General features: G+C 39.8%; 2 protein-coding genes across 3 annotated transcripts in view; both read right to left on the bottom strand.

Annotated features, from left to right (window-relative positions):
• Nucleotides 1–13,623, bottom strand: part of rgs7a (regulator of G protein signaling 7a) — a 55,103-nt gene that overhangs the window by 19,911 nt on the left and 21,569 nt on the right. For both annotated transcript variants that reach the window (XM_085296515.1, XM_085296514.1), the window contains exon 3: nt 9,054–9,150. In XM_085296515.1, the coding sequence (XP_085152641.1) occupies nt 9,054–9,150 (97 nt within the window). The remainder of the gene's footprint in view (nt 1–9,053; nt 9,151–13,623) is intronic.
• Nucleotides 4,434–6,462, bottom strand: LOC146560921 (uncharacterized). The gene is made up of 3 exons (XM_085243194.1): nt 5,860–6,462; nt 5,398–5,714; nt 4,434–5,189 (listed from the first exon to the last, which is right to left on the bottom strand). Exons 1-3 carry the CDS (start codon nt 6,414–6,416, stop codon nt 4,834–4,836), a joined length of 1,230 nt encoding a protein of 409 aa, XP_085099320.1. The 5' UTR covers nt 6,417–6,462; the 3' UTR covers nt 4,434–4,833.

Below are 13,623 nucleotides of genomic sequence, written 5' to 3' on the forward strand. Positions count from 1 at the left end.
AGGAGGAAGATGCTGTGGCCCTATTTTAAACAAACTATCATCAACAACTGAAACATCTGAGTAATGCTTGTGGTTTGCAGATGATTTGTGTATTCCTTTTGCCATTTTTCTGGAATGGAGAAACATTTTACATGATGGATGCTATTTAGCCTCTTCTCCACCTGAAAATGAATCACATTCAAATCTTAGAACAGCATCCTCCGTCCCCAGGCATTTTCACACCACTGCGCACCATGTGACTTTGGCACTTTGGTTAAATATATATTTTGCAAGCTATTATTACTGTCTGTCATACTGACAGGTGAAGGTGTGTGTGTGCAGACGAAAGCCACAGACGGCAGGGAAAAAAAGGTGTGAAATGGAGACATGAGGGAATTCATGCAGGGAGACATTCGAGCCCCGTGGCTGTATCTCTGTCCATCGAGCTCCCTCTCAGTCTGTCTTCATTTTGTCTTGCACCCCTTTGCGTTTTGGAGCCCCATAACCAGATGAGATTTTCCATGGATTAACATCATTAATACAACCTCATTTTCACACTACCAACTCTGACCCACTTTCAAAGAGAGAGCTTAAATGAGATGTGTAAGATAATCCTCTGACAAGGCTGTTCTCTGAATTAATTAACATCATGACCATAGATTGGTCTGTACTCTTCTGTGTGTGTGTGTGTGTGTGTGTGTGTGTGTGTGTGTGTGTGTGTGTGTGTGTGTGTGTGTGTGGGTACAAATGCATGCATGCCTCAGAATAAGTCAATAACATGAAAAACCAGCAAAAGCTGAAGTTGTCTATTGTCAATCACCATGTTATTCTTAAAATAAATTATATATGAAGTATTGTTTAAATACTACAGCACACAGTTGCATTAACAGCTGACCATTAATGCTTATACATAATAGAAAGAAAATCTATCTTAATTTCATATACAGTATGAAACTGTACTATTGTATTGTGTTATTATTATTATTATTATTATTATTATTATTATTATTATTAAAAGCTGTAAAAATAATTTTACACTGTAATGTAAAGGAAAATATCTTCTACACAAAATAAAATCATAAAATCAACATAAAGCTGATACTTAAATAAAGAATAAACAATAATAATAACAATAATATTAATAATAATAACAATTAAGGATAAATAAAGGACAAAATTATACTCAGGCTTTTGAATGAACTGTAAATGGTTCATGCCATAACATCGCTTTGAAAAAAAAAACAGAAATATGAAGTGTTTATTGACCTCTGTGATATGACATTTCTGAGCATCTATAGAAATATTTTCACCAGCAGCCAGACATTTTGTAAGCCATGGCTCTGTTGCTCACTTAAAAATATAAATGCAATACAGCAAAAACACACTGAAAACACACACACACACACACACACACACACACACAGACCTCTTGTATCACAGACATATCAAGCATCTTGGTATGAAATAGTGGCACAATCTATTGGAGTAGGTATCATGCACAACACAGAAAAATGGGGGGAAATGCCAGTAAAAACAGAAAACATTGATTTTTAGGTCCTGAAAACTTTCTTTATGTATCATTGTTGTGTAAGTGTTTGATAGAAAAAGTCCTGTGTGGATGTATACATCAAGGGGTGAATTTTTGGCTTGCGGTATAAAAGACTTTGAATTGTCTGTGATGCTATAAAAATGCAATCGATTTACCTTTTCACCCTTCTATGAAAGCCTGCATGGGCAAATAGTTCAACAATACAAGGACTGCATTTTTCAACATAAAGAAACACTTTGAGGATTTCATTTTATTATCCAATCACAAGAATCAGAAAATCCACAGACATCCCTGTAAGGGACAAGGTCAAAAAACAGTAGTGAATTGCTTTGATCTTCTGGTCCTCAGGCATCAATGCATTAAAAACTCAAGCAGTAACTATAAAAACTACAGTCTGGAGTCTTCAGTGGAGACACTTGCAGGATATGGATAAAAGAATCAGGGGATACGGTGATAAATATGCCCCTGTTCAGCATTAAAACTGAACATACAAATGTTTTAGCTTCAATATTCAAAATGTTATTATCGTATTATTTTTGTTGCCATATCACTGACAAAATAATATTATTTTGTTTTATTGACTTAGAAATAATTTAATCCTGTTTTTGTTTACATTTTACACATTGTGCTGGGGTGTGGTTTGTAGCTCATCTGCAGGAGAGCAGTGATGGCGATGCATCGAGAGCAGGCAGCGGTGCATCACCGTCGATTGGAACAGCTGTGGGACCAGTCTGGACACCAGACAAAAGTGTTGCAGAGAGTTGCCTGAGCTGGTTCCTCACCAGCACCGGCCACAGTGACGTCCTTTCACAGCATGGGGGAGGGAGATGACCCCTTCGACAAGGTCTTTCAGGCCACAGCGGAGGCATGTTTCTGGCTAAAGGAGGAGTGGGTGATGAGGTTGCTCCAGGTGCTTTCTTGCAAAACCCCGGCAGCAGTTCTCAGCTTGACTGCAGCAGCGAGGAACAGCTTCAAAGATGTCTGCCAGGTGGTAGTCAACCACTGGGATTCCCACCTGGGAATTATAAGGACCAACCTTTCACCTATGCCATCGTTCATGTCTCGCACACTAAAAGAGCCATATGAATTACTGGACATTAAACCTGTTTGGACCAGCACCTACCACCCTCAGACTGAAGGGCTGGTGGAGTGACTGAATAAGACTTAATAAGACTGAATAAGACCTGATTAAAGAAAACTGGCATGAATGTCCATGCCCAGCTAAGATTCAATACGCTCTAGACCTAAGAGCTGAGCTATACACACTGGGGAGGTTATCACAAGAGAATATGCCCCAAGCCCAAGAAACCACTTCTCTGGTGAGCCTGGTTAAATACAGAGATGAGGATTGAGGGGCCAAATTCCACCATTCCTGCCTACCCGATTATGATAACCATTTCACACAGGCCCAGAGAGCAGATGTTGCTGCATTGCAACAGTGATTTGAAGATGTGTTCTCTCCCCTGCCCAGTCATACCCTTCTCACAGAGCACCATTTTGAAATGCACTCTGGCATGACGGTGCATTCACAGCCCTGCAGGTTACCTGCACATAAGAGGCAAATTGTTCAGGGGGAATTTGCTGAAATGGTATAACTGGGAGTATGAGAAGACAGAGTGCGTGGAGTAGCCCCATAGTTCTTGTGGTGAAGAAAGGTGGTTCTATACAGTTCTCTGTTGATACCGCAAGGTGAATGAAGTGTTTGATACCTACCCAATCCCACAGGTTGCTCCTGGACCGGTTAGACAATGCTCATTTTTTTCACAACACTGGATTTAACCAGGGGTACTGGCAGATTCCCTTGTCTGCAGAGTCCAAGGAAAAAAAACGCCCTTCTCCACTCCATATGGTTTGTACCAATATGAGACACTTCTGCTCAATTTGTTCTGAGCCCCACCCACCTTCCAGTGCCTCATGGACCGGGTGCTGCTCCTACTTGGATGATGTCATCATCCACAGTGACACCTAGGCGGAGCATGTGCAGCGTGTGGCCACGGTACTGGAGTCCGTGAGGCAGGCGGGGTTCACGGCAAACCAGAAGGAGTGTATGGTTGGACAGAGGGAGGTACAGTATCTGGGGTACCATTTGGGAGGCGGGCAGGTGTGTCAACATATGGGTAAAACGACTCCTATCGCATCCTGCCTGCATCTCAAGACCAAAAAACAGGTGAGGCGGTTCTTGGGGCTGGTTTATCCACTTTACCACGCCCAGTTTTGTGTCCAGCTTCACAGACCTGACCAGCCCCTTGACTGATCTCACCCAAAAGGGTGTTCCAGATTTGGAGCAGTGCCAGGCAGCATTCTTGCAGGTAAAGAATTCTTGCTCTACACTCCTAACTTTTCCCTCCCTGGGCTGGGGCTGGGGGCAGCTTTGTCCCAGGAGATAAGGGGGGATTGACCGCCCTGCTCTATACATCAGCACGATTTGTCAGAGCAGGAGGCCAGGTACAGTACAGTAGAAAAAGAGTGAGCTGTTGACTCTCTTCGCTATTACCTCCTGGACTGCCATTTCAGCCTCTGTTCGGATCACGCCCGGCTACAGTGGCTCCATCGCATGAAGGATGCCAACGTCTAGATCACCCGGTGGTATCTGGCTCTCCAGCCTTTTGTTCAAGGTGGTCCGTAGTCATGGCTGACTTCCTCTCTCACTTGCAAGGTGTGGATTCAGAGGAGGCTGACCAGAACAGCTGATGACCATTGTCTAATCATGCTTTCCCTATTTGAGTAGGACGCCAGGACCTGACGGGGGAGCTGTGTGTGGTTTGCAGAGCACAGGGACGCAGCTGGAAAGCTGCACAGAGATGTGGGATACACTGTAAATAAATACCTTACAACATGCAACACTGTGTGCGTGGGTCCTTTATCCTGTCACCAGAGGTGGAAAGAGTACTCAAAATTTGTACTCAAGTACAAGTACTGTTACACTGGTTAAATTGTACTCAATTACAAGTAAAAGTACTGGTGTTAAAAAAATACTTGAGTAAAAGTACAAAGTACTGTTCTCAAAAACTACTCAGAGTATTAATTACTTTTTAACAGACTGATGTTTTATTCTGTTGTCAATAGCAGGCATTCAACTCGATTCACCAGTATAAATATTTATGTTCAAAGCACATTTTTCAGATGAACAAGGTATAGAAAGGTAACTTGTTTTGTAAATAAATGTAGATATAAAAGGAGGAATTTTGTTTGTTAAAACAATGACAAAAATGTTTCTGAACATGCGTAGAACCATTTAAACTTTTCCCCATACACTGAACAACAGGCAGGTAAGTGTCTTAAAGTCTTAGCATTTCTTTCACACTTTACTTTCTGAACCTTTTGTTCAGTTTCAGCAAGAGCTGGTTTTCTAAATTAACAGAGGCAATCCGACTTCGTTTGGCAGTGAAGAGTAGACCAGCACAGCTAAAAAGTCGTTCACACGCAGCAGAAGCAGGCAGAGCTGTGTTCAGTTTAAGAGAGAGGTTTTTGATGGCTGAGAAGGAGTGCAGCAGCTCCATGGTGTCTGTGGCACAAGCAAGATAACCATCAAGCTCAACTGCACTTTGCAGCCTTCTGGAGATTGGTCTGGAGAAGAATTCATCTTCATCAGATGACTCTCTTTGCTGATCCTCACTCTCATGCTCTGTCGTTTCAAGATGTTGTTTGATGTATGTCAAGGCTGTAATTGCAAGTAGATAACACAATTTTGTTATTTAAATTTCAGTGATTATTCCTGAACACAAATTTAAAATCGGCAAATTCTCAAAAAGGATTGTTTAGTATTCGGGACAGACCATCAATAACTTACAATGTATTAGGTGAAATACTCACTTAAGCATGTGTTCAAATGTAAAAATACACAAAAATGGGATCACATGAATCCTTACCAGCCTCTGTTACATCTGCTCTGTCAGTCCAGGAAGTCTTGAACTTGGGTAAGAGGACTGCAGCTGCAGCCAACTCTGGATCCTCCATCATCGCTCCAAAACGCTTTTGAAGGCCATTTTGCAGGGCTCTGATGAGTGGCACGCATGTCTTGCTTGATGTCTCCAGCCTGCTAAGTTTGGACAGTAGTTGTTGGATTACTGGCAGGAGCCATCCCATAAAGGAAGTGGACTCAGACTGAAGGATGTTTGAAGCTTTCACCAGTGGCTTCATGGTGGTACAGTACTCCCTTAGGAATGCAACTTCTGCAGGACTCAACCTGTAAGACACAACAACAAAACCCACCATGACTATAATAGGGATCTTCTGATTTAATATTAAGAGTCTGCTCACGTTTTTAACCATCCATTAAGGAAAATTCACAAAATTTGAAACCATATTGGTAGGTGTCCAATTTTACTCACATTTTCACCTTGAACTCCTCACAAATGCTCCTGATGGCATCTTCCCCCTTCTCATCAATGATGCGTATTATCCTTTCAATGGCAAGGTAGGTTGAATTCCATCGTGTTGCATTGGGACGAATGATCTGTAGCTCACACTTGTCCTCTACCACTTCATTAGCCAAATGAGATCGGCCAGTTTTGTTCCAAATGGCCTGGCATTTTGCAAAGGTTGCACGGGAGAGCCTCTTGTAGGTTTCATTCATGCTCTCTGCTAGGGCAGCATCAGTTGTTGCCACAAGGTTTAGCAGGTGACATGCACATCGCTGATGAGGCGGAAGTTGATACTCCAAACCAGAGTCTTCATCAAGAATTGCACTTGCCTCATGGTAGTCCCTATGGTCAGTCAGGTCAATAGTTTCTGGGTCTGCTTCATCTTCATCTTCATCTGCATCATTTTGTGCCCCAAACATGTGGAAGGCCTTGACAAAGTTGGATCCACTATCAGTTGTGGTTCTTACAACTTTGCCTCTAATCTTGTATTGGCAATGGATATCATCAAGCGCACCAGCAAGCATGTCAAATGTGTGAGACCCTCTCAATCTTTTGCATGCTAGTGCTGCAGATCTTCTTTCCAGGGATGCTTCCTCTATCCAATGGCATGTGACTCCAAGGTAACTTTTCTGATGAGCTGACCAACAATCAGTAGTGGTAGCAACAAATTTGACTTTATCCAATTCTGCAACCAAAGTCATCTTCATGTGATCAGCAGCTTCACAGATTCTGGCACGGACAGTGGGTCTGGAGATGACTTTGGCTTGAGGTTGTAATGTGGTAACCAATTCTTTGAAAGATGGCTGTTCTACCACTGCAAATGGCTGTAGACCCTCACATATGAAATTGATGACAAGCTTGTCAACAGTTGCTTGTGGAACATGTTTGTTTGCAGCTCTCAACATCAGGTCTGGTAACTTGGCTTGTGTATTTGCTGAGAGCTTGTTTGGTGTGGCTGTGGTCTTTCGCTGTCGAGATGTTGATGCCACAGTGATATTGTACTGCTCAGTCTTCGATGGATGTTTCCTCTGTAGAGATAAATATTATCATACGTCAGGTTCATACATTACTTCATAACATCACTGTGATTAACACTAAAAGAAAACACATTTTTAAAACATTATTCAACTAGACTTGAGCTAATCTTTGATTGTTGAGCATAGTATAAAAGAGTGGTGAATTGGTCAAATCTTGCAGATATATTGCTGTATTTATTCACAAGTGTAAACCAATTTTGAACGATCATTGCAAAAAACATGAATTTCTGTATACATTCTAAGTTCTGTAATATGTATACTATCTGTAAAAAGAGTATCGACCAATGTATCAGTATCTAAATTTTTAAGTCCTTTTTATCAGTATCACCCTAAAGTTTTCAGTATTAGTCAGGTCCTAAAAATACTAAGAGAGCAAAATATGTGTATCTAGCAAATCTAATTTAAGAAAAGGGATCACATACACAAAAATGCTGCCCATACAGCTAACAAATAAAACCAATCCACATTATGTTCTTTAAAAAAAGATATCATATTGGGAAACATATAACCCTACTGATTAAGAGCCATGTCACTATGATAGACCTATATCAGGCCAATGATCCTGATCAACTGATCCATCAATCGGGCTCTGGTACATGTCAGCTGAGAGCTGGAAGATTAATTTGAGATGCAGCTCAGCACTGTGTTCAAGTTTGTTTGTTTTTTTGTTTGTTTGTTTTTTTAAATAGGCCAGCTGATTGTAGGCCTGTGAGTTTTAAATGACTACAAGTTTAATTTATTGTAATGACGGTGGTTATCCAAATAATAAGCTAAAACATTCCTACGAATTGTAGCTCAGTTATGCATGCACACACGCACATTAGCTAGCTCCGTCTTATTTTAATATCAGGCTAACCAATGACGGTGACAATATCTTAGCCAAACTAGTAACCTTAACACACATGAAAAATAAGAAAGCAATATCATACACGTATAGTTGTAAAACCTCTTACCTCAATGTGTTTTTTTAGATTAGATGCTGAAGTCTTGTAAGCTGAAATGACTGTAGAGGTCAAACAAAGTTTGCACTGCATCTGGACGCTGTCTCCTTTTCTTCCTCTGTACACGAAAAATTCCTCCAGGTATGGCCACGGGCACGCGTCCTCCGTCTTTTCTACGTCGTTTTCATGGTTGACAGTGTTGTCCTCTGTCTCCATTTTGGCTTCTTTGTCTCCAAATCTTTCGTCTATAAAGTAGTTTATACGCCACCATTTAGCACCTCCAGACACCTGTGCCTGCTGCTGCAGCGGAGTTTATTCTTTGCTTACGTCTTAAATTGGCGCGGTTGCGATTGCACGGCCTTATTGGCTGCAAAAATGCAGACGAAAGGTTTGAATATTAATTCAAATTGTGGGCGTACTCAGTAGTGACTTTTGATTTTATAAGTAGCGAAGTAGATTACATGGTGTAAGTTGTACTCAAGTATGAGTAAAATTACACACTTGAAAAATTACTCGTAAAAGTACAAGTACCCAAAAAATGTACTTAATTACAGTAACGTGAGTATTTGTAATTCGTTACTTCCACCCCTGCCTGTCACACACATTATCCCACATTTATTGAAAATCAGGTTGTATGCAATCATGCAGAGCAACAGAACTTGTCACCATATGTTGCAGTTCTGTTCCATTCCTGCAGATGTAACTGGTAAAGCTGCTTGCTAGCTGTGCTGTTTGCATATTTTATACAGAATTATGCAATTATATAGGCCAGATCTAAAATTAATCAATACAGCTGCATGCTCTGTATGGAAGACTTGTCATGTGATGACTGCTAGTTCCTTTTTTCAAGCCCGAAATATCCATTGATATTTCAGGTGTTTCTTGCTTAAGTTAGCGATTTAAATTTATGTGCTTGTGTTCATTTATTTCTGCCCACTGTTAAAACATTTTTTAGATCTCTTCACATGTCACTGTTGGTTGTATGCACAAAACCTCTGAGACTTCTAGCAAAACCAAACAGTGCATTCAGATCACAAAAACAGCCAGTGTTAATGAAAACATTTTTAAGCAATAGTTATATTGCTTATCGCATCTTGCCTGCATCTCAAGACCAAAAAACAGGTGAGTCTGAGTCAATAAATGGAAAAGAAAAGAAGAGAAGAGAAGAGAAGAGAAAACTCACCTGAAAAAACACTGGGAATCTTGGTTAGAAAACTTTTCACTGTTCTGATGGGGATGCCATTTTTCTCATCCTGCATGCGTGCTATTACCTCCTCCATCTGCACAAGACAGGGACAGTGGAAGAGAAGGGAGAGTGAGTACTTTCTGTGAACTTGTATAAGTAAGTGGAGGTTGTGTGTGTGCAAGAGAGAAAGAGGTACAACAGATACAAACATGTTTCTGTGTGGTTCAGCCACGTCTCCAGGGGACAGAGAGTAAGGCGAGAAAGTTAGTGACTAACCATCACAGCTGTCAGATTTCTGCCTCTCCTTTGACAAATCTCTCTGATGTGTGTCATTTGTCACATAAAAGCACCAGTAAGCTGCACTTATTGGATTCTGCAGTCTCTATTGAATTTTGGAGTTCTAGCAGTGAATTTTTATTATTATTATCCATTGCATTATATTTATATACTCAAACCACCACATACATGAACTGGGCAGAACAGAGACAAACATTAGAAATAGTATCAGTACTGTAAAATATATTGTATTGTCTTCGGCATTAACATTAAGTTAAAATGACAAAAACAGGTGTACAGCCACATACTGGCACACATGCAAACACACAAACATTTGCACACATGGCAAAGATGGAAATGCACTGGGAGTCGTCTCGAGGGCCTGGCAGGGCAACACAAGGCAGACATGTTTCCAAGAACACCCAGAAGGGAGCAAAGCAGAGCAGAGCATAGTGCTGACGCGTCACCACAATTGGATGCCAAGCTACCTCCCTAAACTCTTCCCTCAGTGTAAAAATATACACATGGAAAATATGTACGTAGAAATCAACACATTTTATTTGGTCCACCCACCACACAAACCTCAGTTGTAGTGATTCTATCAAGGTTTGTCCACTTTAACTCTACTATTTAATAATGGCATTATTTGTAAAATGTATGAATAGTGTGATTGCATTAAAAAGCTGCGACTTTTTTCAACCTCTCTCGACTACCATGACATGGATGACTGCAAACCTATATTGTAACTATATCGCAGTAATACTGCAAACAGGAAGATATGCAGCGTACATGACTTTTTTTTTACCGATAACGTTTTAGATTTTAATTAAGAATTTTGCATTTTAATAAATGATGGACTTAATTTTTTATAAAAAGTTTATTTTAATCAAGCAGTAGACTTCCAAGCTGAACAGTCAAGCCAGAAGCACCAAAAACTGCTAATTTTCTAGTCGTTGAGCCAATAGTCATAGACTCCTGTTGGTATGCACGCAGGTGTACACACGGGTATTCACAGACGCAGACTACAGCTTTCTTGGCTGCTGCCTCAAAGCACATTGTGCGCTGTCTATCTTGCGTGCTGCACAATATCGTTTATTATTTAGTATCTACTGATATCTACTGCTAGCTAGTTTATTGTGATGGTGCTGTTTTTTTTATTATGTTGCTCTTTGTTGTTTGCTTTCTCTTCTGTTTTTTTTCTCCATACAGGTGACCCAGGTGTTTTGTTTTTTTGTTTGTTTGTTTTTTTCTTTCTTCCCCCCCCTTCTCACCGTCTCTTCTCCCCTTTGGTTTTCTTTCTCTCCCTCTCTTTCCTTCATTCTTTCTCCCTGTCCTATCCCCCAGTCATGTCTGTCCCGTTTGTAGCAACTGAAAATAAAATAAATTCATAATTATAATAAAGGTCAATCAAATGGACCAATATGGCAAGGCCATGATGATCCACTTGGTAAAATAAATCCGCTTGGCATCTTTCTTGGCCTTAAGACAACAATTCTGATGGCTAAAGATCCAAACGGGACACAAAAAAAAAAAAAAAAAGTCATAGACTCCTGTTAAAATATCCAACTTTACAGGATCAAAATGCATGGTTCAGCATGGTAAAAAAATGCTTTCACATTTATAGGTCATGAAATTCATTAATCATTAAATTGCACCTCTTCACTATGTGTGTGCTCTATGTGTCTAATTTAGTGGATTATCTGATTAATATTATGGCTTGTTTTGTTGTACAGACTGTCCAAGATGTTTGTTTAGAATTAAACAATTAAACTAGAATTGAATTCTAGTATCATCTTAGCCCAGTAGTTAGCACTAACTGGCCAATAAGTGTGTCTTTGCAAAAGCACCCCTATTCAGTTTATGAATATGGTTCACTTCTGGCTCCAAAAAACAAAAAAACTGCATGGAGGCATCAAAAAAGCTAAAATGCTACTGTTAAACGCATGTTTTATACTGTTGTGATTCTTACCGTTGTCTTTTTTGCTTCTAACTTACCCGCCCACACAGGCACAGGTAGTGAAAACACCAGTTGTTTATGCATATCCTATGAGATGACGTTGTCCTTCTCAGTGGATATGAAGGAGTACCTTAAGTTAAATATATTTTGCTGCTATTGTCTTTTTCCCAAAAACTATGCGGCAAGTGAAAGCTCCAAAGTGCTATGTTTCGTACAGGTGTTTCACTGTAATTTATTTTCAGTGGGTTTTTTTGTATTCAAGCAAATCTAACTTTGTGTTTGGTGTTTTGACATGACAATAACTGTGCGCTACACTGAAGGGTTGTGTTGTTCTTGCAGGTCTGACTTCATCGCTCATCTCCTTCAATTTAATTTCCTCTCCATCTTTTATATAACACACATACAGTATGACTTATCAGCTCAGCTCATGAGGGAAATTCAACACAATATGAATAAATACAACTGCATTTCATATAGATGTGGGTTTTGTTTAGGTGAAAATGAATTTCTTGGCCATATCAGTGAGAAAGAAACTGTTTTGATTATGCACAAGCTATGTTAACGACTTTTTTGTTTGACAGTTCACGAGCCGGCTGTGAATGTATAATTATACGATAAAGACCCATGGCTAAAATTCTGAAGATGAAAATGATCAAAATTAGTGATTACAAGCGAACTGAGAATGACAGAGCACGTGCAAATATTAAAGAGCTGACAGATTAGTCTGGACCTAGACACCTAGAAATGGAAATAAAAATAAAAACCGGGTGAAATGCATATTTTTGTCTATTTTGTTAATCTCTTGCTCCCACAGTACCATGTGAATTACCTGTAGCACTAAAATACAGTTCTAAAAACATCTTTAATCTCTCACACATTAACAAGATCTTAGCTTTAATTTTTAAAAAAAGCTCTACCTGAACTGCTTCTGGCAATCCTCCTTGAATTTCTGTTGTTTGTTGTTGGATTTTAGTTATTCTCACATGTGAATAATATCTGGGACACCAGACGAGTTTGTATAAATAGCAATGTTACACCAATTGCATGCCGATCTTCTCCCCTAAAGGAGTCCACAGTCCAATACCCCACATTCTAATCTGAGAAATAATATTTTATTTTAATGGTCAATGCTGCAATCAGTAACTTTCACTACTTGTATTCCTCTTTCATGACTACTGGTTATTTGGAAATTTAAGGATGTGAATGTCTAAATCAAAAACAGGTAAAGTAAACTGATAGAAATGGTGGAAGCTCTAGCTGACTAAGAAAAATTGGAGACTTTATTGAATTTATTTTTAACATTCAGAGACTGGAGCAGTCACTACATCACTATTTGTGTAGTAATTACACAATAGTAACAATGTCAGTATTTCTGTCAAATCTAGGAGCTTGTGGCTGGACTATGAATGCAAACAAACTACGATGGAGTTACAATTTTCACAATTTTATCAATAAATTTATAAACAGTTAATTTTTTATTATGACACATATATTTCATGTAACTGCTATCTTGACCCCATTCGGTCATAAACTAATAGCGGACTGACTCCATGTTACATCGAGATGTCGCCGCCTTGATGCAACAAATTCGCTTTGAAGACAGCAACTGACTGCGAGTGGTTACAGACTTGCTCCCTGTCTCCAAAGCAACCATTTCAAAGGCAAGAAGATTGCAAGTATATTGCACATATAGTTGCAATAATTTTGGTCATGTCTAGTGGGACTGTAGAATAACAAAATGCTCAATGTCATTCTCTGTGCTTTTAAGTAGATTTTAAGTAGATTTGGTACAATGTTCAGGCTTGATTTAGAAAATCTTTCTAAATTAATCCAAAATGCATTTAGTTCATCCCTTTGGAACAATTGTACTTTACAGTGGCAACCTGTCTCAGTCTACCTTTCTCTAAAAGTTGGATGGTACTGTGAGCCACAGAGCAAACAAGGACAACAGCAACATTGATCAATACTTCACACACTCTCCCTCCTATCTCTGCAAACCGCCTACACATGGTAAAATGCCACCAGCGTGAATATTCAGGATCTAAAGCTCTTGGAGTCGGGATGCTCTCAGGCTTCATGTTGCGATGTTGCGAGGAAGAGACGGAAGTCGTTTCCACAAGAGAGAAGGAGGGGGAGCAAGAGCCTCTCTATCTCTCTCTTTCTTTGTCCCCCACCCATCCACCCACCCAGAGCTGTCTGACTGTGTCTCTGCAGCCTCTTAACAGATAAGAGTGAGTGTTTTGGCTGCACAGTGTGAATCATTGAATAATGATGGCACAGGACTCAGTACGTATGAAGTGACTAACAAAGCTCCGGATATAAGCACATACTGAG

The sequence above is a fragment of the Mchenga conophoros genome, linkage group LG13, assembly GCF_057382185.1.
Source record: "Mchenga conophoros isolate Kocher_MC1m ecotype Shallow Benthic linkage group LG13, M_conophoros_male_GT1.1, whole genome shotgun sequence".
Taxonomy (NCBI): domain Eukaryota; kingdom Metazoa; phylum Chordata; class Actinopteri; order Cichliformes; family Cichlidae; genus Mchenga; species Mchenga conophoros.

What these genes read in the sequence shown, in the direction of transcription:
- LOC146560921 (XM_085243194.1), bottom strand. Translation starts at nt 6,416, where the DNA reads ATGCTTGCTGGTGCGCTTGATGATATCCATTGCCAATACAAGATTAGA. An exon ending in GAGGAGTTCAAGGTGAAAAT is followed by an intron (nt 5,715 to 5,859) that starts GTGAGTAAAATT and finishes TGTGTCTTACAG; the next exon opens with GTTGAGTCCTGCAGAAGTTG. An exon ending in AGCAGATGTAACAGAGGCTG is followed by an intron (nt 5,190 to 5,397) that starts GTAAGGATTCAT and finishes TTGCAATTACAG; the next exon opens with CCTTGACATACATCAAACAA.